The following is a 25,368-nucleotide window of genomic DNA, read 5'->3' as shown; positions in this document are numbered from 1 at the left end:
CCCTTTCTCCTCCCCCAGAATTAAATTCCTGAGCAACAGCAAAAGCTGATGTCAGTGCTTCAGCTCACATTGGGGGAGCTCTGTGCACAGGTCAGTAATTTGCGGTTTTGGTGGAGGGAAGGACGCGGTGCGGTGCTGTTTTGTTAAGGATATTTGGATTTTCAGGGCACGGATGTGTTTGTCGTTTGCACTGCGGCGGTGTCAGCAGCTCCCCGGTGGGCAGCGCAGCTCTGCATGAGCATGTGTCAAAGAGCCCGTCCCTGTCCCAAGCAGCTAGCAGGGACGAGTGACCCCCTCTAACTTGGGGTGCAAAGACAGGGACCCCCCAAGGAATGGTCGAGAAGCCTAGGGAGCAGCAGGCGATGCTGAGGCTCGTGCCTGGCAGCCCAGGGGCCATGTTAACCTTGAAAGCAGGCTGTCCCTGGAGCGGTGTCTGAGGCTGGCTAGTATTGTCTGGTCCTCTGTGAGGGCGAAAGGCTCAGGGCATGGCAGAAGCGGGGCCGCAGGGAGCTTTGTTTTCCAAAGGGCTGGATGCTTGGGGGCTGGATGCTTGGGGGCTGGCGCGTACGGGTTCGGCCTCTGTCAGCTGGCGGAGGGCGGCTGTGCCGGGAGGATGCTCTGCGCTGCAGAAGAGGTTTTGTTGGCTTTGGCTTGCTTTGTTTTTCCTTGCGATGGCTCCCAAAGCAAAATGAGCTGCTGCAGCAAGAAAACCCACCTACCTATAGCTCGATGGATGGGGGATTTCTGGCTAGAATAGCCACGAGGGCTATGCGGACGTCTTCTCCCCGGCTGTGACGGGCACAGCCATGCTGGCAGGGTGTGTTTGGGGAGGGCTGCCCGAGTGGCCGGGACCGGAGGGGACATTTGGGGCTGCCAAGCAGCAGCTGGATGCTGGGATGCCTCTCTGCAATGGCAGAGCCTCGGAATCGCTCTTGAATTGTGCTGCTTGCATCGCTCGGAATTGGTTCGAACAGCACAAACCTGGCTGCGGGTGGTCTGCGAGCGCTGCTGCCGAGATGGCAGCGGTGCACACCAAAGGGGTTTTCACGCGGAGCTTCAGCCCACCCTGGTTTGCGGCTGTCCCTGCCTTGACGCAAGGTAAGGGAACAGGGGAGGAAGCCCTGGATCCAGCACTGCTTTTTGGAATCCAGCTTCAGCTAGGATTGGGAGACCCGAGCAAGGTGGCCGAGCTCCTCAGAAGCATTCACAGCGGGAGACTCACTGCATGGAGATTATGGCAAATATAGCACAGGGTTTGTATGCCCTGCATGTTTTTGCTGGGTGCCAGGCACCTTGCCGAGAAAGCCACTGAGGTGCCCGCATTTGGAGAGTTTGCCCTCTAAAATTCAGCACAATGCAATTATGATTGCCCAAACGCCTGAGAGGGCCGGGTAAGGCTTCTCATAGCGTGTGGCCCACAGAAAACCGGGGTTCCCCCTGTGACCTCCTGCCCAAAAAACCTCCCCAAAGGGGGCTGCGGCTCAGCAGGATTTCTCCAAATGACTTCTCTCAGCACGGGGATGGATTGAGCAAGGTCCTACTCCATCCATCCCACCCCTTTCCCCTGCACCAGCTGTGTTAATCCACGTAACAAACATGGGGTGTGCTAAAGGTGCCTTCCTCTTCTGCTTTGTTCCATTGCCTGTAAGTGAGGCTGCTGGTAGGGATCAGAGGTTAGTTTCTCTGTGGCGCAGCTCTGTTCAGGCTCGGATCCCAAAGCCCTGGCTGTGCGCAGGTGCAGAGCACGTTCACAGTATCTGGGATGGGAGCAGGAAAAGGAGGTGCTCCAGTGCTTGGCAGCCTTGATTTATGGCCCTGGTTTGTAGGACACCGCCGTCATCCTCAAACAGCTTCAGCAAACTCAATCTGCTCGGGTGATAAAAGAAAAGCAGCTTGCAAATGCTGGCACCTCTGCCTGGCGGGGCAGCTGGAAGACCAGCCTAGGAGGTGTGGGTCCTTTTGCCCTCCGCCATGGGATGAATGGCAGCATTTGGGAGAGCTGGCTGCAGGGACCTGCTCCCGTTCCTCTTCTCACCCTGCTCCTCTCCTTGCTGCTATGCAGAGGGAACTCCTGCAGCCAGACCTTCAGCGCCGTCCTCACCCAGCGGGGAAAGCTGGCGAGCGCTCCTCGGCATCCTGCTGCCCTCTGGGTTTTAAAACCTGTTTTTCAAGCCTTAAAATTTCGTCTCTGAAGATACACCTGTCCCACCTGATGCCGAGTGGGAAGGAGGCACCTGACATGCTTGGGGAAGGCAGGCGAGTGGCCTGGGATTGTTCATCAGATAAGGAGCTAAACAAGCTCTCTGCTCAAGATTTTTCTCAAGCTTGCTCAGGGAGCCCTGCGCATGCCTGGCAAGCAGGCTTACAGCACAGCCGAGGGAACGGGGGGGGGCTGTAAAACCCACCGTGCCAATGGGAAATGGAGTCCGAGGCTGCCCGCAGAGCCAGGCAGAGCAGGGAGAGGAGAATCCCCTGCATGGAGGGAGCCTGTGGGTGCTGCAAGGAATGCTCCCGGGGGTTTTGCTGCTGCTCAGGACCTCTGGTTTCCAGCAGTGCCAAGTGGTGCTTGTTTGTAGGACTGGCATTTCAGCAGATAGGTGCAGTGAGAGCCCAGGGACTGGGGGAGAACCTGGAGGTGCTCACGGGAAACTGGTTCCCTGCATGCAGAGTCTGGTAGTGCAAGCAGTGGTGCAGGGGCTGTGCTGTATGAAATAAGCGATGTGCTTTGCACTGACTTCATTTAATTAAGAGCATACCAGCAATGTATATGGGGCAAGAAACCCTTCCTCGACTCTCTTTTTTCGTCCCATTCCTCTCATGCCTTTAATCCATGCTGCTTGCTGTGCATGGAAAGCCCTCGTGATCCCCGTTCGCCCACCTCGGTGTGCATGTGCACGACTTGCCTGCATTCGTTGTAACTTTCCTTTTAAACCAAGCCTTCAGGTTTCTCAGGGCAGAGACCTCGTGTCGTTCAGGAATTTCTCTGGAGCACTTCAGGGTGCCCTCGCAATTTGCAGAGGAGGTTCCCCGGGTGGCATTTCTGTAGGGTGAGTTATGGGGAGCCTCCTTTCTGAGCCTGCTGATGACTGGGAACATGTCATTTGGTGACCAGAAGGACAAGACGACCCATTCTGGTGTTGAAGTCAGGCCTGCTTTGAGGGACAGAGGTTGGACTGGGTTTGCTCCTGAGGCCTTTTCCAACCTAAATGATGCTATGACTGTTCCGTAGCTGCCTTCCTTCCTGCTGCTCCCAGGCTGTTGTAAAATGCCTGTGGTTAGGCAGCGATGGCAAGGGGACCTGAAACGTGGCAGACCACTGCTTTGATCCCGTATGGAGATTGCAGTGACAGCATGGCCCTGGCATCCAGCCCCTATAGCCCGTCCTCCCGCGCTGCTAAAGCTGCGCTACGTCCTTCTGCTCTGTCCCTGCCTCCCGGCCTTACTCAGCTGGCACATAGGTGCGCGGTGTGCCCACATCCACAGCTTTTCATCTGCCTGTTGTTGTGTGGTTTTTTTTGTTTTGTTTTGTTTTGTTTTTTTATAGCAGAGGATTTAGTTCTTTGAGGAGCATTGCTGTCTAAAGCGAGCAAGCGGTAATTCAGCTGATGCTGTAGAAGCCCTGGTGGGAATTTCAGCCTGCTTATTAGGTGCTTGTAGGCTTTTTTCTTCAAGCAAGTCAAGCCGTCCCCACGCATTAAACCTGTATCTGCTTCAATTACACACCTCCCCTTGAAATCCAGCCTCTGCTGGGTAAATCCAGGCCATCTTTGCTCCAAACACCGAGGGTCCCTCGCTCTCCTTCTTTTGAAATGCAGCATCCTCAACTGTTTTCACCTTGCCACCAACAACCCCAGACTCAGAGCTTGTGATGGCAGCCTGGTCCTGCTCGAGCTGTATCTCAAGTGGAGTTATTCATGCCATCTCCTGCTGCTTGGCTGCGAGCCCTGCGTGGGGAGCAGGCGGGCGCATCCCCAGCCTCGCTTGGCACAGGCGGCTGATGAGCGGAGAGCTGGTGCTGAGAGGGTGCCAGCACTGCTGACAGGCGAGCTGGCCCATGGAAAATACATTCACTGCATCTACGTGGGGCAGGAAAGCTGAGCAGTGAATGGCCATCCCCATCTAACACCCCATCTAATGCTCAGCGGACCCTGTAGGGATGTCCCAGGTGGCACTCCGAATTATTCTGCGGGGTGCTAGAGGGACAAAGCGCCTCCAGCACGCCGAGTGGAGTTGGCTGATGGAAAAAAAGAAAAAAAAATGAGGGGGGAAAAAAAAAGAATGCAAATCTCTGACCAGGCAGAATCTCCCTAGACACATCCTTTTGTCGAGCATTTGCATTGTACCATTAAAAATAGATCGGTGCATTCTCCGCTTGCTTGCTGAATGCTGATGCCTGTAATTCTGTGTCATCCTCGCAATCCCTCCTGCTTTGAGCTTGGCTGCCTCTTTGTCTGGCACCTGAGCAGGGTTCATTCAGCAGTAACTGATACAGAGATAAGTGCGAGCTCCGCTGGAGTCGTGCCGGGCAGGTGGGAAGGTGAGGAGGGCTGATCTGGTGGCACCTCGCTGGGGTCAGCCCTACGGGGGCAAGGCTGGGTGTGCTCACACACACTTACAGTCGTGGGGGCCCCACCAGTGATCACTTGGGTCTTCTAGTGTGGAAGCTGGCAGGAGGATGGGGAAGCTTTGGGTTTATGTCCTGATGCACCACTTTATTTATTTATTCATTTTGAAACTGAGAAAATCCCGTGGTACACAACACCGTGATGCCCAGCCAACAGGCTGGCCTGCGGGACTTCTCACACCAGGAGCTGTAGGGGCTGCAGGGCAGCGTGGTCACTAGTCTCGTGCTTGTCTGGTGTGGTGAGGATGGAGGGAGAGCTGCCAAACCCTTTGTCTGACCCCCGTGTCACCTCAGATTAAACAAACGAAACCAGCTGGTGACAAACCACAGCCCCCAGGGCAGGAGGAGGGAGTGGGGTAGGGATGCTAGCTTGGTCATTGCCTGTCCTGGGTGTCTTTTCTTGATAAAGGTAATCCTTTGCAACCCCAAGTTTGTGCTTTCTCATTGTGTCTTGACAAGAGGTAGAGCCCCAGCTGACAAGTGCTAATTCATACCAAACAATTCAGCTATTGTGTGCGTGTAGGAAATTTAGCAAGCCTTGGGCCAGGTCAGGAAAGCCTTGCAAAGCACGTGTTACCGCCCTAGTGGATGTGTCACCCCATGGAAAATCAGCATTTTGGTTGAATTTTGGGCCTCCTAAGAAAAGCCAGAGTTTCAGTGGGCACAGAGTGGCGTAGCTGCTGATGTTTTGAGCTGCTGCCTTGAAGAACCAGAGCCCAACCCTGTCTTTCTTCCCCTCAGCATGTAGGGGTCGTGGGAAATAGTGGGAAGCCTTTCTCCAGGAAACCCAACCTGTACCCAGCAGGTATTTATGGTGTCTGCTGTCCTGGGACAAGGCAGCCAGACCAGCCCTCCTGAAGCATCCAGCTGCATACCTTTCTGGGCTGCCTCTGTCCATTCTTATTGCAAAAAGGCAAACAAACTACTGGAGATCCCAAGATAAGCCCACGGAGCAGTCTCTGCTGGCCCTATCCAGCGGAGATGCAGCGAAGGTGGGGATATCAGGCGGTGGGGATCGAGGGCCCTTAAAGCATCAGTGGGACTGGGTTCCCCTCATCCTACACCTCGTGTCCTCCGCCTTCCAGCCTGCCGTGATGTGTGCCAGGCTGCTCAAAGGGGAAGGTGCTTTCGGCTCGGAGGCATGAGCCTGGCTGCCTCTCAGCTTGGCAGGAGGAGGGTGGAAATGGGATAGCTTTGGTATTAGAAAGCAGCTTGCCTGGGCACTCCGTCCTCAGCATGGGCAAATGGCTGGCTGGTCAGGGATAACCTTCAGTCCTGGCTGTTGTAGGCTTTAAAATGGAAGCTTGTGCTTATGCTATGGGGGAAAAACATAAAAATCATCTTAAAAGTACGAGTCTAAGAGGAGGAGATGGTGGCTTTGTCACCTAGACTCGGGCAGTTTAGCCTGCTGTGCTTCCCCATTGGCTTTTCCTGACCCAGCGGCACTAAGATCTCCAGAAATTGTTCTGGGAGCAGAACCCAAGCCCACCCAAGGTTGCTGGTGCAACCTTCAGCCACATCCTCCGATGGAGGGACTCCTTCCTTCCAGCATCCTCCGTGCAGAGGCTGCCCCTTCCCAAAGCTGCTCTGCACGGAGGGGTTGTGCAGGGACTCTACTCCGGGGAGGGCCTCTTGTCCTGGGGAGAAGGCGCCCGTGGTGTGTAAGAAGTGGAGAATGGGGAAGCGAGATGAGCGTCGATGAGGCTGTGTGGTGCTGGTCTGTCCTGGGAAAGCCACTGTGGGTCTTGGAGGGTGAGAAGAGGGCAGCAGCCACGGACGGACAACCCAGTGCTGCTGTCTCGTCTTCGTGCTCCTTGGGGGTCATGAAATGTCCTTCCTCCCCACCCTTTAGCTTCTCCGGGGAGAGGTGGGCAAGCAGACTTTGTGTCTGGCTTAGTGAATGTGGTTAGTGGTGTTTTTTAACCTCGTTTGGAGGAGGAGGAGGAAAAAAACACTCCATTTTCCCATCTCCAGCAGAGAAATCTTTTGTGCTGCTTTTTAAAGGGATCTTGATCAGCTGCTAAGGGATTGGCAGTTGTTACATCACTTCCAATGCGGCTACTGCAGGCACCTCACAGCTTCGTCCCGCTGCCACCCCAGGGGATCATTCGTGCTCCAAATCCCCCTCGTGCGGAGAAATCCCGCACCCCTCGCTAGGAGGGAGAGGCGGCTGCACCGTTCAGGATGCGCTGTGCGAAGCAGAAGGGGGTCAGTGGATGGGCCGAGCTTAGAAGCAGATGGGATGGAGCAAGGGGAGGCACCCCGGGGTTTCCTAAAGGTTGGTCGTGCCCCGTCCCGCTGAGCTGGAGGCACACGGAGCGAGCATCCCTCTGGGGCTGGGACAGAGCCGAAGGCACCGCGGTGGCATTGCCTCGGGCCGGAGCCGCAGCCGTTGCCTGGCAGCTGCGGGTTTCCAGGGAAACCAGAGGTGCTAACTTGTTAATGAGCCCCGCGTCCCTGATTGCTGCTGCGAAATAATAATAATTAGCCGTAGGCCCGTGATTTAGGAATCCCTCAAATGGCACGAGTCTGCCGAGGGGAGCTTGCTAAGTGCCGAAGGACTTGGAAGAAATGGGGATGGGGATGGAGAAAGGGTGGAGAGCTTGGCAGAGGTGCCACGTTTCACACTGGAAATGGGATTGAGAAGGGTTTGGGTTGGAAGGGACCTTACAGCCCACCCAGTCCCAACCCCCTGCCACGGGCAGAGACACCTACCGTCAGCCCAGGCTGCACCCAGCCCCATCCAGCCTGGCCTTGGGCACCTCCAGGCATGGGGCACTCACAGCTCCTTGGGAGGTTGGTGGGCTCACAGCTGCCTGTCCCCAGGGCATCACTGATCCCTTAGCTCTGTGCTCAGGCACGTGGGTGCTTCTTCCACCACCCCCGTTGCCAGATTTGACCCTTCCCATGTCTTCATGTCTGTGCAGCCCGGCTCGTGGGGCAGATCGCAGCACCTCTGCATCCTCCACCAGCAGTCAGCCCTACCCTACTTCTGCTCTTCAGCTTCTTCATTTTGCAAGTTCTTCTTTGCTAGAAGCAGGTCTGAGTCTCCAAAATGCCTTGGGAGATGAGCAGCAGTGCATCTGAGGTCCTTTGCTGCATGTCCCTGCAGGCTGGGAAGCACCGCTGAATTGTTGTCTGCACTGTGGCTGTTCTCCTGGAGGTGTTTTTCCCTTTCCTCTTCACCTTGGTCACTTCTGCCCCTATTTATTTTGAATGGAAATGCGAAACAGCAGTGAAAAGAAGTGGGAAAGGGCTAGGAGAAGAGGAAAGCATGGAGGAGTAGGAAGCTAGGAGCAGCTCCTGAACTGGACCACGGGTGGAGGGTAGAGATCTCCAGGACACAGCTATGAGCTTGGTGAGATGAGTAGACGCACTGGTTGGTGAGGTTTATGGTTGCTTCAGAAATGTACTGGCCTTCCTGTTAACATCTCTGGTACAAGAGAAACCAGATCCGTGCCCATCCCATAACCACGTACCTCTGCTGGGGCCTTATGCAAGAGAAGTAATTGAGGAAGTGGCCTCCCCCTGGTGACTGCTGGGCCGGCGCAGGGCCGAGCTCCCGTGGTCCGTCCTGCCACGGGGACAGACTCAGGTCAGGGTGTGTTTGGGGTTTTCTTCCTTCTGGCTGACCAGAAGAGGATGGAGAGGGCGTTTGCCCTTAGCCTGGCTCACAGCACCCATCTGTGCCAGGCTCCTGGTGGCACCCTTCACAAAGCACATGTGTCCGTGGAGGTAACAGCAGGGACAGAGTGCCGGTGGTTGCCCAGGCTGTGTGTTAGGCTCTCTGCCCATCTTTCCATCCAGCGTGGCCCCTCCTGCCTTGCTGTCCCCACTCAGCTAAGCCTTGCGCCCATCTCCCTCATTACAGGCACTCCAGGGAGAGGTGGGATTAAAGGATTATGGTAATGTTCTTCGGGAACACTCAAGAAGATTAAGATGGCTTTAATAAACTGATAAGCGAGGGACACAGCTATACTTCTGAAACCCCAATTTAGGTCCCAGGTTAACCTTTTCCCCTGTGCTGGAGACAAGTCCCTGGTCACTGTGGTGGGGTGGCAGGAGACCTCTTACTTTGTGATGCTCCCTGTCTGTGCCTCCTCCTTCCCAATCCCTTGGCATTTGCATTTGGGTTGGCATACAAAAGGGTGACGTGCAAACTTGGAAGGACCCGGTTCCTTCTCAGTCTTGGGTCTACCACCAAGGTTACAGCTGCCTATGGCCACACTCTGTCGGACATCTCCCTCCCTGGGAAAGGCTCCAGGAAGTGGGGGGGGCAGCATGGGCCTGCCTTGCTCTGCATCTCCCTGCTGGAGCTGGGTGTCAGAGCAGGCTTGCTTGTGTCGCCTGTCTCTGCCACCAGCTCTAACTGGCCGTGCTGGAGCAAATGGACGTCTGTCCAGTTGTTTGGGTGGCTGTTAGCGGAGGTGGGGAACCTCTTGTGCCTTCCCTGACTTCACCCCCCTGATCTCCTGGTCACCTGTCAGAACTCGGTGCGTGGAAAGCCTCTTCCAAACAAGCTTCTCCCAGACCTGTTGGGAGATAGGGATCTTCTGGCTTTCCCAAGCCCCTCTAATTGTGTCTGGCCCCCCCAAGGTTCACCCTCACTCGTTATCTGGGGAGCAGATATCCTGTTATCTCGCAGATACTGTGCGACGTGTTCGATGCATCAGATCACTCCTTCCTCCCACTTCAGCCTCGCATTCTTATCCCTCTGCCTCGGCATGATCCCCATCTTTTTGTCTGTCACCTCCCTCTGCTCCCTTTTATTTCTTGGATGTAATTGGAAGAGCTGAGAAGAATTCGCAGCCTGCTGTCCTGATGGGGATGGGAAGCAGAAAGTGATTTGGGGAGTGGGGTGTGAAAGAAAGACGGAGGGGAAAAGCTGGCTAATTTGCATCCTTTCTGAGTGCCCTGGCTCTATAGCCAAGGTACAGCAGGGGGTCTTCTGGCAAGGCGGCAGCGACGTAATGAGGTGTGTCATATCCCAGCAGGAGCCAGCCTCGCTCCCCCTATCACCCCCTAATTAGAACTGTTTCAATTTTAAGCCCCCCCTGGAGGAGTGCTGCAGGGAGGGGAGAGGCGAGGGGGGACCGCGAGCTGCCCGCCGTGGGGCCGGGGGCAGCGGCGCCGCCATGCAACGGGGCTGTGAAGGACTTTGTGCCAGGAGGGGCCAGCGCTGTCGCAGCATTTAGGGGATTTTTTTTTCCCCTTAAGTTGAATAGATGTGCTAACAGCATGCGTGTGATGCAGGGACATCTACCCCCTGCTTTGGGGAGCTGCCCAGGGACGTGGTGGGGCTACTAATGCCAGGGTTGTGGGCCAGAGACCTGCGGATGCTGAAGCCCCCATCCTCATATTCTGCAGCCCCATGTCCTTTCCCTGCGAGCTGGCTGAGTCCTCCAGGTCTGGTGATGGGGAGCAGAGGTCCCTGTCATTTCACCCAGAGATATGGTGCAGTAGAAATGAGTGTTGGGCTTGGTGTAAGGACCTTTTGTTTCCTTGGTGTAAAAGTCCTCATGAGGCTGAGGCATGCAGCACCTTTCCCTGTGCAAGAGGGACAGCACCAGGCACCGTGTAGCCTTGTTGCTGCAGTACCGTGCCCTCCCCAGGCATCTCCGTGGCCTCCTTCGGGGCCTGCACCACGAGGGCTAACGGTGTGGGAGCTTCCAAGAACTGCTGGCTTATCCTGATCAGGGTGCCTCATAAGCCTCCTCCAGTCCATAGACCAAATCCCAGTCCTGCAGAAGCTAATGAAGGTCTTTACGCTGGCCTTTTCAGGCACGGTAGTCATAGTCCTCCTAATTCAGATGCATTAAAGCTCCCATGCAACAGCTTGTGGGTTTGCTCTAAAACACCGTCTGGCAGGAACAAGAGAAGCCTGGTAATAGCCCTGCTTATTTTCTGAATGGCCGCCACAGCATTAAAACCTAATGCCATTAAAACTGTCCTGCAATGATGCGTGCCATTAAAACTTAAGGACTGCCAAAAGGTGCCTGTGTGAGGAGCGGCTCTGCGGGTGCTGTGACCCAAGGGGCTTCCGAGTTGTGAGGTGCACAGGGAGGGCAAACACGGGGCAGGCATGGGTGGCTTCTCCCAGCAGAAGAAACCAGGGTCCCCTGGAGGAGCCCTGAGCCAGCAGGCTTGGGGAAAAACAGGGAAAAGGCTGCTCCCTGCCTGTTAAATCTGACATGGCTTCTAGAAGCTATTAGACAAATTCTTGGAAGAAAGCTCCACTGAGGGCTATTAAACACAAAGAGAAAACCTTTGGCCTGGGAAGCTCTTGAGCCACAGATGCGAGGACATGCCTGGGAAGTGTGTCTGCATCCTTGTGCCCTCCTGAGGTCCTCCTCGAGGACTCAGCCCCAGGTGAGCACCTGGTTTTCCTGCCACCTGACAGCCGTTTTCCCACTTCCCTCTCCCTCCAGGTTCAGCACAATGAGTCGGCACCCTGGGCATTAGCAGCGTGAAGAGCCCGGGACAGGAGCTGCCCTGCTCGCACCTCGCCCCACCGCTGCTTCCCCTCGGGGAGACGGGTGCCGGCCCCTGCCCTGCCCTCGCGCCCCTTGCCCCCGCTCACCACAGAGGGGACGGGCCCGGTATGGCCGGGGACAGGCTCCCACGCAAAGTGATGGATCCGAAGAAGCTGGCCAGCCTCCTGAGGAACGGGGCAGAGGGCACCCTGGTCATCGACAGCCGCTCCTTCGTGGAGTACAACTCCTGGCACGTCCTCAGCTCTGTCAACATCTGCTGCTCCAAGCTGGTCAAGAGGCGGCTCCAGCAGGACAAGGTCTCCATCACGGAGCTCATCCAGCCCGCCTCCAAGATGAAGGTACGGGGTCTGGCCCTCGCCTGTCCTTGTGGAAACCTCTCCCCCAGTAGAAAGATGCAGGGTGGGGGGATGCATTTCCATCCGGCCATGCCTGGCTCATGCGACCCACTCCTCCCTCCCTGCACCCCGTTACCTGCTGGCTTCCCTCTGGCACCCCATCCACCCCTCTGGGAGCTGGAGCACGAGCCCACAGGGCTGTCCTCGGGGATCTGCTCATTGCCCCCACCCCAGTGATGCAAGACCCCCCTCCCCAGGCCAGTCGAACAGGTATGTCAGCCTCAGGGCTTGCCCTGCACTGGCAGACAGCCCCCCAAAGCCTTCCTGGAGCTGTAAGCTTAATCCCTTGCTAAAAACTCTTCCCCTCCCCTCTGTCATCTCTAACTCCATTCAGGGACATGTAATCCTCCTCCCTTGTGACGCCAGGAGCTCTTATCCGGTGTCATGGCATATTATCTCTCCCGGGCTCCTCTCTCTATCTCTCCTGGTTAAATAATAGAGGTGGCTCCGAGCCACGACTGGCTGGCCGAAATAGTGCTGGGTGCCCCTGCGGAGGCTCAGGCAGGGTCCTGCCCTCTGTCAGTGACCAGGGGGAGGGTAGCCTGGCCCCTCTCCTCTCCTGGCTCCCCAGGGACCCGTCACCCCATCCGCCAAGCATCCCCAAAGTGTCACATCCCCTCCGCAGCATGGTTTTGGCAAGGGGACCCCCTGCCTACCCCTGCCCCGCATTTTGGGGTGCTGCACCCCTGCGGCAGCCCGCTCCTTTGCCGATACGCTCCTGCTTTTACCATTCCCCGGCACCCCTCCCATCCCCATAATTTTACGGCAAAACGAGGGTAATTCAGGCGATTAATCAAATGCTGGGCCCAGCTGGAGCCATCTGCGGCATGTCCCCCCCCCCCGCCACCCCGCGAAGCCACCGCGGCCCGCATTGGCTGCCAGTGACATCACCCTGCCAGGATCAAGGAGCCGGGGAGGGGGGGCCCAGCCTTGCTCCAAGCTGCTCCAGCCATGCTGCGGGCTGGGCGCTTCGGAGGGGATTGCGGGGAACGATTCCCCAGTGGCTTGAGCCCTTCGTCAATCCCCTGAGTGAATACAGCAAAGAATAATCAGTTTTGGCGAGCCGGGAGCCGGCGCAGCACGGCCGCCCTCCTCCCGGCCAGGGTCACCTCTGCAGTGGCCGCCGTCACGTGGAGCAGCAGCAGCAGCAGCAGCACAAGCGATGCGACTTTGGGGTGGGGGGAGGAAGAGGAGGATGGGGAGCGCCAAGAGTTAACATCAGCTGATGCAGGTCCGCCTGCAGCGCTGCAGCTCGCAGCCGCAGAGATGCCGCAGCGGGCGGCAGCGGCTCCCAAAGGATGCTCCTGCGCCAGCACAGGTGGCTCCCGCCCCTGCTCTGCCCTGCTAAAGGTTGTCCCCAACCTTCATGGTCACCCGGGGGCTGCTGGTGTCCCCGTGCAGGGAGCAGCCACCTCCTCCTGGTCCTGCATCATTAAGCAGTGCTCCGGGTACCAAGCAGGGATGCGACGCAAACCCCGTAGGTGTTTTGGGGACACTCAGCCCAGGAATTAATTAAGCTTCAGGGTGTTCTTATGAGGTTAAGCCAATTGCCCCCCGGGAAGCTGGGGGGAAAAGGAGGGGGGGGTCACAGCCTTATCCTCAGCTGGCACAAAGCAGGGTGCTGGCTGTGGTTTGGGGTGTTCAAGCCTTTTGTGCCACTGTCCCCATGTGGTGGGTGGCAGGAGGCTGAGCGGTGGCAGCAGGAGGACGGAGACATGGGCACATCCCCTGGGGCAAGAGGGCGGGTCAGGATCTGGGGAAAAACGTGCTGCTTTGGGCAACGTGGAGAGAGGGAGCCTTTATTTTCAGGGCTCGCCGGTGCACCTGCCAAAGGGTGATCAGCAAAGTGGTGGGGACAGGGAGGGACAGGGGCACGGCTGGCGCTAGGAGCAGATGGCAGGAAGGGTGACATCAGTGGCGCAATTGTCCAGCCCCATTATTCCTCCTGACGGGCCTCCCGCCCTCCTCCCGCTTCCTGCTCCCAGCCGGGGCTGCCGAGACAAAGGCGGCCAGGAGCACCACGGTGCTGCCCAGAAGGAAGGGGCACTGCTGGCAGCCCACCTCGACGCACTCCCACCTCGCTTGCATAGCCCAGAAAACCCCAAACCTGCGCATCCCGGCCCCCACCAGGCACCGGTCGTGTTTTGCCCTTTGCCTGGCTGGGCAGAGGGTAACGCAGGGCAGTTTTCGGTCCCGATGTGAAGGGAGGGCACCACTGGCAACCCTCCTAGGTGCACTGCTTTGGGGCAATGCTGCAGGATAACAGCAAGTCTTGGGCAAGGACCTTTTGCTAGGAAAGAAGAAATGGGGAAAAATATATCACCCTTTCTTCTTTCGTCGCAATCTGCCTTTCATCTGCCCTGGAAATGTGGGCACAGATAAAACCACCTCTCCCCGAGCCCTCTTGTGCACTGCACCCCGCTGGGCAGAGATGCTGAACTCCATCGCTGCCCATGGTCCGGGCTAGGAAACTGCAGCAGTAATCCATTTTCCAACAGATTGCTTTTATTTTATTCCCAGGAATTCCAATTATTACAGCAATAGTTGCCCTCAGCACAAAAATGTGCTGTGCTACCTGCTCTGTTTTTGTTTTTAAACCTTTCTCCCGCTATCAGCTGGAATAATTCAGCTCCTTGGTGCCGTTTCAGGGGAAGAGGTTGTGGGAAATTCCTGCTTGGGGGTTTATTTTGATTTCTGGAGGGAAATGCTGAGAAGCTCACTTTTTTAAGATCTCTTTGGAAAGTCTTCCCACATCTTGACCTGTTCTCATTTCCTGAAATGCAGCTGTCTCTGGGAATGGCTACAGCAGCAGCTAGAGGCATGACAACGTTCTACCGGGGCTGTGGGGACATTTATTTATTTACTGGAGGAGCCTGGCCCTGGAAGCAGCTGCCTTGATCAAGGGAAAGCCGGGGCTTAGTTCTGAGCCATGTGCCCGGCTGCTCTTGATGTTTATGGAAGCGGTGTTATTTCAGTGGGGTGATTCACCATGTTTTGAAACAAAATGTGGCTGCGATGTCCGGGGTAATTGGGAAAATAAGAATACTTCACTCTTGTCTTATCCCAGATCACCTGGAGGGCTCAGAGCACTTCACACAAGTGGCATCATCCCTGCTTAGCAGCCAGGGAGCGCGGAGAAGGCAGAGCCAACACCGGGGTGTATCAAACCACCCGGTGCCCAGGACAAAATGTCCATGGGGAGATACCTCCAGGGGAGGTGATGGGCTCCCCAGCAATGTCCCATGGGCTCCCCAAGGATGCTCCTGCAAGGCTTGGGGGCAGAGACATGGGTGTCTTGGTGGGACCATAGCACCTGAAGCAGAATCCTCTAGGTTGGAAAAGACTTTCAAGATCATCAAGTCCAAAGTAGCACCATCAAGGCCAGCTGTGCCTCGTGGCAAGCTGTGTGTCATCCTTTCCAAATGCTGCATCCCACCAGCAACCCTTCAGCATCCTTCCTTTCTTGTGCAGTGGCTCATGGAGGTGTTCACAGGTGGGGCTCGGGCAGCAGAGGAGGGAAATGTTTGGGGATGGGACTTGATGATTGGACTTGGCGATGGTTGGACTTGATGATGTTGGTTGGACTTTATGATGATGGTTGGACTTCACATTGGTTGGACTTGATGATGAGTGGTTGGACTTGATGATGGTTGGACTTATGATGATGGTTGGGCTGAATGATCTTGAAGGTCTTTTCCAACCAAGGTGATTCTAGGGTTGGATGAAATCCCTGTTGTCCCTGCTCCATCTGACCCATGGGACTGGGAATGCCAGCACTGCCACGTGTGATGTGCCACTAGAAAAATGAACCCTTCCCATGCAAAGTGTATTTTTCTTCAAGCTTGTCTCTCCTCTCAGCCCATTTCCGCAGCCCATGCCCCACCGAGCAGGATATTTATTTTCTACAGTCGGGCCACGCAAGGCCAGTGCTTGTTTGGCATTTACATCGAGTGAAACCTTATAACTTTAATAAGATGTAAACCGTGTCACACATATCTGCCGTTGCTCAGCAACCGTGCAGTAATGGCCAAAACAAAGCCTCCCCGTGCAGAGGGAACACTAAATCCTATTGTGGGATAATTCTGCTTGGCCAGAACTGTTATCTCCCCTGCTTGCCCCTCTGCCGGGGGTGCGAGTCCCTGCTCAGTCTTGCCTTGCTTTTGGGGAGATGCTTCAGGCTGGGTTTTCAGGATGCTGTGCTGCTCTGGATGGCAGGAGCAGAGGTTTTCTTGGGATGAGATGTTCCTAAAGGTATGTTCTTGGCTGGTTCACCCCCAGGTGGCTTCCCCGGGTCACCTCTGCTTCTTGTGAGGAGTTTCACCCACGCTGAGCTACCCTTATAAAAACAGCATGGCTTATTATTAATAATGTAAAGAATATTGATGACGCTTAGAGAAACGGCCGCTGATTTTACCCAGGGCACCTTAGGCAATTTTCAATGCCTTATTTTAAAATTCCCCCATCCTTTCCTCCTCCCTCTCCTCCTGCCGCTTCCTTTTCTTCCCTCCGTTCATCCCACTGACCTGCATGGCCAAACTCACTTCCCAGTGCCCTGTGAAGGCAGCGGTGACTTTCGAGGGCACGAAGCTGTCCTCAGCCCTGCGGTGAGCGGCCGCAATGAGCTCAGCTAAATCTGTGCGCGCTGCAGTTTTATTGGGATGTGGCTCATGTTTCAGAGCAGGGAAGCACCTGCAGCAGGGTGTCAAAGCAGCCCAGCTGCTGCTTCACTGTGCCTTGGGCTGGATCTGCCTTGGAAAGACATCTGCACACCTCTGGGTGCTGCAGAAACCTTCTCAAGGGATGGGGGGATTGATTCCAAGCGTTGCGTTTGTGGTTGCTTTAATATCTGTAGTAACCCAAGAGTGGTGAGATAGGGCATGCAAGTGATGGAGCAAAAGGAGGAGAGTGTCTGTGAGTGGTGCTTAGCTTGAGGAGTCTCCTAACGAGGTTTCAGTCCCTGCTGATCAGGTATGCATGGGAAAGGTTGCACTGATCACCACGATGGGAGGCAGCAGCTCCAACCCTCACATTTTAATGGGAGCACAGCACGTGGCAGGGCATTGCACCAGAAGGACTCCCCGTGCCCACAGGGCTGGGCATTATCCAGCTGCTGGATCCCCCTGGCTTTCCAGCCACTGCCCACTCCTCCCACAGTGTGATGGACGTGTTTGCCATCCGTCAGGCTGCTCAGCGGGTGTGCTGAGCCGCGCCTCCCCGGGGGGGGTCTTTTCTTCTCCTGCATGGACCTGCCCATCGGACAGGATGGTGGATGAGCACGGCTGATGGGATGGCTGCACAGGGTGGGGGCATGGGTGACTTCTGGATAAATAATGGCAAACCGATGGTGGGCACTGTGGGGGAGCAGGATTTTAGGTAAGGCACTCAGATTTGCTCGCTGTTGGCATGGCTGCTGCAACTGGCGTTGGTGCTGAAATACCCATTTGTACCTGCGGGGCAGTCTCGGCCATGTAGTACCCCAACCAGTGGGGCTGTCCTCTGGCTGTGGTCGATGTAAATGCTCCATGGGCAGAAGCGAGTCCTCAGTTTCTCCAGCGCCCGTTTTTTTTGCCATTCCCTGCAGGTGGAGGCAGAGGAGCACCAGGACGTGGTGGTCTACGACCAGAGCACGCGGGACGTGACCGGCTTGGCCGCCGACAGCTTCCTCTCCATCCTCCTGGGCAAGCTGGACAGCTGTTTCCACAGCGTCTCCATCCTCACAGGTAGGAGCGGAGCTGCTCGAGGGCAGGCAGTGGTGACGATGATGGTGGTGGTGATGGTGATGATGACTGTGGTGGTGATGGTGCTGCTGCTGGCACCAGAAACGTTGTAGGGTGATGGGCCCCGTGGTGCATCCAGACCACTTCCTACATCTGTCTGGGGCTCTGGGTTACCATTTCACTTGATGCTTGTGCAATTATTCTGGATTTATAGTGTTGTGGCCATGCAGCATGTGTGATGAGCACATCACCTTGAAGGGAAAGTGAAAGCTGCTTTTAATTCCCGGCAGCTGGGATGGCTGCCTGGCCAGCTGTCCACCTCCCAGCTTTGAACTGGAGCTGTGATGGGGAGAGCAGAGAAATAATGGGAATAAAGCACCCAGGTCTGACAGGGTGAGGGTTTCAAAAGCAAGCAAGGACTACTTGAAGTCATGATAAAGAGAACTAGCGTGGAGTTCTGCTGAGGCCACTGCTTGGGGAAGATGCAGTGAGCTTGCCCAAGGTCTTCATGGCATAACCAAGGGCACAGCTTGGTGCATGATGCCGAAAAGGTGAAGGCAGATTGGGTCACCGGGACGGGTCAGAAAGCAGCCATTGCAGTGGACCTGAAAAAAAACCCACACTCTCGTGTGTTGTTAGGATGGTGTCACCGTCACTGCCACCAATGCCCAGCCCATGCAAGCAAACAAGCACTCTCATTTTTTGGCTACCATCTCCATCCTCCCCAGCCGCTGCACCAAAGACCCCCAAGCAGGAGCACATCTGCCTGCACAAGGTGCTAGGTGATGTTTTAAACCCCCCAATTAAAACCTGTTAACAGGTTTCTCAGCCCTTCCCTTCCACCCTGCCTTTCCCCTGCAGAAGCCCTCAAAGAGCCGCGTTCCCAGCTGGTAATTGCTGAGGTTTTGGCAAAGCATCCCCTGCTCCTTGTGCCGCGGCATCGTGAGCCGCGTGGCCCGGAGCCTGCTAATGGGGAACACAGGCTGCTAATGCGTGGAGAGAAAAAAAAAAAAAGGGAACTGAAATGTAGCACACTGGGTCATGGCTGCTGAGTTTTATATGGAAATCATGACTCAAAAACACTGCTGAAAGCATCCAGAGGGAGGCTGGGTGCGCTTTCTGACACACGCAGTTTCCTCCTTCCTGTAATGTGGGCAGCAGCCGGGTTATTTTTGACCCGAGTTTGTGGCGCTTGGGAGGTCTGAGGAGAGGATGTGTACACGGGGCTGGATCCCAATCCCTTGCCAGGACCCTCCCTGCCTCACGAGCACGGTGCGCCAGCCTGGGAGGGTTTGCTGAGGACCCCAGCACCCCACCAGGGCATCAGGTCCGATCTCAACCCGACCCATCCTGGCCCAGGCACCTCATCCTGCCCAGGTTGCTCCCAGTGCCACCCTTTCTGCCCCATCCCCTCCATGGCATCAGGTGTGATGTACGTGCACATGGAGGAATCCAGAGACCTCTTCATTGCTCTGGGTCCAATGCAAGCGGACTATGTATTTATGGGCTAACGAGCTGATCTCTGTCCCTCACTTCATGCTGTGGTTTTAGACCATTAGCGCAAATTTTGTTGCTAAAAATCAACCTTAAGTTTGGCTTCACTCCTTTTCCGCATACAAATGTTAGATCTGCTACCTACAAGCCTTCATTACCCCCACAGATGGGGTTCCCACTGCTAAAAGGTGCTGGGAACTGACTGCTGAGCATCCCCAGACCAGTGTGCCCACCCCAATCACCCTCAAAACAGAGCCATTCAGGTCCCCATCTCACATCATCCCCAGCAGGGTCAGGACCTAGGAGTCCCAACCAGCTTGCTTTAGGCGCATTGTTTTTAGTTTTTCATGCCTCAGTGTCCCCAAACTTCATGCTTGGCCCTTGCTCATTTCTGCGCCGTTTTTCAGATGAACCCGCCTCAGAACAGTTGGTGGAGGCTGGAGGCCAGAGCCCGGGTTGCTGGGGGTGGCAGAAGCGAGGGCAGGGGCTCCTCAAGGGTTAACAACCCCAGAGCAGCAATTCCAGCAGGGGCTCGGAAGGAGGAATCTGAGTCAATTATTCCCAGTCTTGCAAATCATCATCATCTCTCCCCCCCCTTACATTTTTTTTTTAATCGTGTAAGTATAAATAGTGATGCTTGCTGCCCTCCATCCGTGGGAGCAGAAAGCCTGTTGATTTATATGGTTTTCCTGACATCACATGAAGTGGTGGAAAACTGAATGGAGCCAACATTTTTCCTGCATTACGTAATGCCCCCTCCCTCCCTCCAGCCCAGCTTTGCTATTCCTTCAGGAGCCTGACTGTTCTTTAACCTTTGTTTATTTCAGCACAAACCCTTGCTTTTTTTTTTTCCTTTTTTTTTTTTTTTTGCTTTGCTTTTTTTTTTTTTTCCCTTTGCGAGCTCCCACTTTGTTTTTATTAACAGCCATTATCTGTTTATGAAGCGGCAGCAGTCTGGCTCCATCGGCCACTGATGGCTCCAGAGATGCCAGCTCTTGTGCTGGAGCCCGGCCAGAGCCGCGGCACGGTGCTGAGCTGCCGGGTGCTGAGCATCCCCAGCTCCTTGCTGAATGGCAGCAAGCAGAGCCAAATCTCCCTGACCTCCTCCACAGCCGAGTGAAGCGGTGGGTGAGGGACGCTCCTCGGGATGATGCTGGGACCAAGCAGGGCTCTGGGGATGGTGGTGCTCTTCGCTGTGCTGCTTAGCCACGTGCAGCCACTGGTCCCAGTACGGAGCAAGGAGGAAACCGGTGGGGAGCCCTCGGCAGCTCACCTGGAGGGTGGGGGCAGTACCGGTCCCACCACATTGCGCGGGCTCTCTTCGGTCCAGGTTTATCCGTGCTTTATCCATGCAGTGTCGCACACCGACCTGAAACAGGCCCCTTGCTTGCTTTCTGAGCTCCAGTCATGAGCTTTTCATCTGGCTCGGGAGCGCGTGTGAGATCATCTTCAGCCCCCCGCCCCCCTCGCCGTTTGTACCAATTCTTCAAGGAATGTTTAAATTTTCCAGCCCTGTTCTTTCTAAATTTGGAGCGGCTGTTTACTCCCAGGATTCGGAAAGAATGTAACAATATCATCAGTGAGAAATCCCTCCCAGCCCTCCGCTCTCCATCCTCCTCCCACCAGGCTCCTTGGCCATGCTGGCCCTGGCCCAGGTCTTCTCCAGCCCAGCAGTGCCATGGCCAGGAACAGTGGTGGTGTTTGGTTTCAACCCGTTGGTCTTCCCTGCTTGAGGAGGTCTCTTGAAGAACCTCTCCAGTGGAGCTAAAAGCTTGTGGGTGTCCGATTTTTGCCTAAGGTTGGGGAGATGGCTCAACTGGGAGAAGCAGTTGGAAATTGGAAATTTTGGTGTCAGGGAGACAGTGGAGTTGGGAGCATGATGGGATGAGTTATACTGGAAACTCCATCTGCTTTTTGGTGAGGTCCCTCCTCTTCCTATGGGGTAAGCCCTGCCCTCCCCAGGAAGCTGGGGAGCAGAGAGGAGAGAAGGCTCACTCCCATCATCATCATCATCATCATCATCAACAACAACAACAACAACATCATCATCAAGACTGGAGGGCAACAGTGGCAACAGAGTTGTAACCATTCAGTGGGCTTGATCTGGAGGGGGCTGATCTCATTTGCAAGCCTGGAGCAGTTATTTAGGAGATTTGAGAATCGGGGAATTTCAAGGGAATCTTCCAAAGCCAGGTGACTTCAGAGCAGATGAAACAAGTAGTGAAAAAGAAAAGGGAATTTCCATTGCAAGAGCTGAGCTGCTCAGCGCTGACTGGGCTCAGTGCTGGCTAGAATTACTCTAGGAACAAAGACGTGGGGGAAGATGATTAAAAAGAAAAAAAAACACACTTCTTTATTCTTTTTTTTTTTTTTCTGCATAGGGACAGTCCTAAAAGGAGCTCGAAAAACATAGTCTAAAACCCAAAGAAAAAAAGTACCCCAAACACCCATACTTTTGAGTTTAGTTCAGATGACAAAATGTGGCAGGAGCAGCTCCCTGCTGTGGAAAGTGCTTTATTCCGTGCTAGCTGATGGATTTGGTCCTTGGGCTCCAGCAGAGCCTCTGCAGGGTACACAGGCCTGAGGATGCTCGTGGAGGTGAAGTAGGAGGCTGTCTGTAAATGCCCAGATACTCAGAGGGATGCACGTAGAGTGTGATCCGTGGGGGACCGCGGTGGCCGGGGCAGGACAGGGATGCTGCAGTGCTGGCTGCCTTTGGGATGCTGCCACACCGCGCTCTCGCCCTCCAGCCCCATCCCGGTGGGTACCGGTGTCCAGCCCTCGCCACCCAGCCCAGATGTGGCCCTGCATCCCTGCAGAGGAGCGAGGTGGCCTCTTCCCACACCTCTACCATGGCCAGGAGATGTCTGCGAGGGTTTCAGCCCCAGAGGAACCAGCGGCTGCATCCCTGGGAGGGGTTAAGCCAGGTCATGTATGTGTGAGCTGATTGTATTCCAGACCTATGCTCTAAACCTCCCTGTTTAGCAACGCTGTCGTCAGACAACTTGTTTTCCCGATTCTATAATTACCCCGTGGAGCTTCCCTTCCCCCTCCCCGGCCGCGTTTTTAACAATCGGACCCAGAAAAGGCGAGCGAAACGGCACAGAGGAATGGGGCAGAGGGAGGAGATGGGGGCCGTGGAAGAGCAGCCTGCCGGTTGCCAAGGCTTCAAAAGTCATCGTGTAATTTAATTTCCCATTTCTGGAAAGCAGGAGGGAGGGAGGAAGGAAACTTCCCCAGGAGGAGATCGTGATGGGCAGGAACCCATGCCCAGTTATGATTTCCTTCCTTTGGAGAAACCTGCCTCCCCTTTTCCTGAGGCCCTGGCCTACCACGTGTGAAGGCCAGCGATCGCGATTCTGGCAAAGTCCTGGTGCTGGGTGGGGAGAGGAAACGCTGGCCACTGCCCAGAAGACCATAGGCAAGAGGGAACAGGGAGGAGGGCTCTGCCTGGGGAAAGGTGGCTGCAGGTGGCATCTCCACGTGGTTGACCACCTCCTCCTGGAAGTGCCATGCTCAGTTCCCTGGCTGGGGCTCCCAGCAGCTCTGTGCAGAAAACTGGGTCCAAACACAACCTGAAGGTATCTGCCTGTACCAAAATAACTTGTGCCTTGGGCTTCTGCAAGCCTGAGTGAGTCAGTCCCCACCGGCAACCAGAGGGGAGCAAGGGAAGGCAGATACATGCCTGTGGGCTGCTGGGGGGTCAGGTTGAGGACGACACTCCCGATTTCACCACCTGCTTCCTGCATCACCTCCCCTGCGTGGTCTGCTGATGGTTTCCACCCCAGAAGAGCTCCAAAAGCAATGGGTCAGAGCCAAACTGCCCACCGGCATGGAGGTGCCAGTGGAGATGGTAATGGAGATGGCGATGGAGATGGCGATGGAGATGGTGGTGGAGATGGTGATGGAGATGGCAATGGAGATGATGGTGGAGATGGTGATGGAAATAGTGGTGGGGTTGGCAATGGAGTTGTCGATGGAGATGATGATGGAAATGGTGATGGAGATGGCAACGGAGTTGACTTTGGAGATGGCGATGGAGTTGGCAATGGAGATGGCGATGGAGATGGTGATGGAGTTCGCTATGGAGAAGGTGATGGTGATTGTGACAGAAAGGCCTCCACTGCTGTGGCCCAGCAGTAACAAAGGCATCTCCAGCACCGGCAGCCATCCACACTGCCCACCAGCATCTCACATTGCCCTCTGCATCCTCCACTGCGAGGACGGGGGTGGCATACACGGGGCCACCACCGAGAGTGGTGGCACCCTGCACACCCAGGGGAGCTGTGGCAGGAGCCGATCACCCAGTGTTGCTTTGGGGGGAACGCGGCTCCCCTCTCTCCCAGTCCTGCTGGAGCACGCTTCGAATTTTCCCCAACCTCTGCCCCACATCTGATAATCATCAAACCGTATTTGTTACAACAACAAGGCTCATTAGGAGGCTGGCTCCGCGCAGGGTGGGAAGGCGGGTTGGGGGGAGGGGAGAGCTCTTAGTTAATGCCGATGACCTCATCTCATGTGATGTCATTCAAAGGAAAAACACTGAAGTCACTCACATATGGCTCAGCCTGGGCTTTTTCAGCCCGTAAAGCTGCAGATTTTCAAAGGCACAATGCGTGCCCCCCCGCCTCCTCTGCTTACTATAATCCTGAATGATTTTCTGGAGGCCTGGGCTCAGACCCATAAACTTGCAAGGAGCAGCCTGGAGACATATTAAGGAGTCCCACAGGTGGGAAAAGCGGGTGTAAGCAATTTTCCCCCTGTACACGTGCAGAGCAGAGCACTCACCAGCCCTCACCTGCTTCTGAAGTCGCCATGCGGGGACAGACCCCAGTGCGACTGGGGAAGGCCATTCATAAATGCCTCCTCTCGTACTTTTGGATGGGAGGATGCATCTGCTCCAACCCATGCTCTTGCTCCTCCAGGACCAGGCAGATAGATCTGGGTGGGATGGAGCCATGAGCAACCCATCGCAAGAACCTTTCACCTCCAGTTGTTGAGGCTCGAGGGTCTCCAGCTGTTTGAGACCACTCCAGGACTGGTGTCCACCGAGGGTGCCACGCTTGGTGGAGACACCACCAAGGTCTGAGGATAAGGATGAGCTGACGGTCAGGTCCCAGGCTGTGTACTGCTCCATCTCCTGGTATACACCGGAGAAGTAGTTTTAACCTTTCTGCCTCAGTTTCCCCCTTGGTACGGAGGTGGGAGCATTTTTGTTCCTTGTGTTGGGGTTCAGAGCTGACTGCCCCTGTGGGACCATGTTGTGCCCGCAGCATGGGGAAGGGGCACAGCCATGGGGTGCCCATCACCTGCGGGGTCCCGCAGGGATGCTGAGGGGCAGCACGGCCACCCTGGTGACATGTCCCTTTTGTCACTAGCCCCAGCGCTTCCTCCCTCCAACCCCCTGTCCCCAGATTAACCCGACGGGACCGAATCCAGCGGGACGCACAGGTCCTCCTGCAGCAGCAGGGGGCGGAGGGGGGGGGAAACATGGCCGCATCCTTCCGCTCTCCATCAGTCTTTCCATCAGCCAGGGCAGGAGGGAAAAGAGCTGTTGCGCCTTTAAGCAGCGAGCGAAGCATATGTCAGGCGCGCAGCCCCTGAGTTATCCTGCGTGTCTGTGTGCTGAGTAAGGAATGCGGTTGCATGCCTGACCCGTTAGCTATGAGCCGCCGTGGTGGATGGATCAGCAGGGCTGCTGCTCATGTGCTGAGCTCATTCAGGCTGGAGCGGGAGCCGCACACGCAGGGAGCCAGCGCAGAGCAGGCAGGGGAAGGGGCAAAGCCGTCCCCCCCCCAGCCCCACTCCCATCTTTTTAGTTTTTTTGTGTGTTTTTTTTTTTTTTTTCCCGAAAGCTGGCGCAGGGGGGAGGCTTTCAGTGCTTTGCTGCGGGGGCTGCTTTTTTGGCGAGGTGGCTTCAGGGTTTTTTTTGCCCGCCAGCTGTTGTTTTGCTAGGGCGAGAGGTGCCCCCGCGAGCCGCAGCCCAGCTGCCTGGATGCCTGTGGACGTAATGCTCGCCCCGGCCGAGGACCAGTTCTGGACAGACATGCACGAGGGGCAGATGAAGCTGAAAATAAGGGTGCGGAGGATGAAGGAGAGCAGGGACATGCGAGGTTTGTCAGCCGGCCGGCTCCTTTCCTTCCGATGGGGATGGAGGGGGAAGAGGGGGGACACACAGCCTGTCCCTGCTTCACCCGGGGGACGGAGAGCGGCTGACGGGGAGCGGAGCGCGATGGCTGGCCATACAAAGAGAGCAGGCGGCCAGCGAGCAGGGAGATGGAGGCGATCGGCGAGCGTTCGGAGGGGGCGAGAGCATGCACTTCCAGCCACGGGCGATGAGCAGGAGCCATTTGGGAGGCAGCTGGAGGCGAGCAGGCACCACGTCCGGGCGCTGCGCGGTGCTGCTCTGCGGGCACCGGAGCAGACTCTGTCCCGCGGCACCTCCTCAGCAGGGCTCACCAAGGGTGCTGCATCCTCATCCCCAGAGGAGGGCACTGGTGCGAGGGGAGCGCGCGGGGACGAGGATGGGCGAGGGCAGAGAGGTGTGCAAGGAGCAATTGAATAAAACGGCGCTGCAGCACTGCAGCTGCCCGACGGAGCCATTTCGCTTCACTAGCGCGTTTGCTGCATGCCCAGCTGCAGAG

The 25,368-nt window shown here is 56.0% G+C and overlaps 1 protein-coding gene across 3 annotated transcripts in view; it reads left to right on the top strand.

Moving 5' to 3' along the window:
• The window catches only part of DUSP8 (dual specificity phosphatase 8), a 39,009-nt gene that overhangs the window by 736 nt on the left and 12,905 nt on the right, over positions 1 to 25,368 (top strand). The window contains exons 2-4 of one of the 3 annotated variants that reach the window (XM_040558685.1): positions 19 to 90; positions 11,053 to 11,456; positions 17,095 to 17,233. In XM_040558685.1, coding sequence (XP_040414619.1) covers positions 11,226 to 11,456; positions 17,095 to 17,233 — 370 coding nt within the window. In that variant the 5' untranslated portion in view covers positions 19 to 90; positions 11,053 to 11,225. Of the gene's footprint in view, positions 1 to 18; positions 91 to 11,052; positions 11,457 to 17,094; positions 17,234 to 24,285; positions 24,838 to 25,368 lie in introns of those variants that run through there. The other 2 variants (XM_040558684.1, XM_040558686.1) reach the window with 2 other exon arrangements.

Source organism: Cygnus olor, chromosome 5, assembly GCF_009769625.2.
Source record: "Cygnus olor isolate bCygOlo1 chromosome 5, bCygOlo1.pri.v2, whole genome shotgun sequence".
In the NCBI taxonomy this organism is placed as follows: domain Eukaryota; kingdom Metazoa; phylum Chordata; class Aves; order Anseriformes; family Anatidae; genus Cygnus; species Cygnus olor.
Note: the sequence above shows the minus strand (reverse complement) of the source record. Positions and strands in the feature narration are given on the sequence as shown.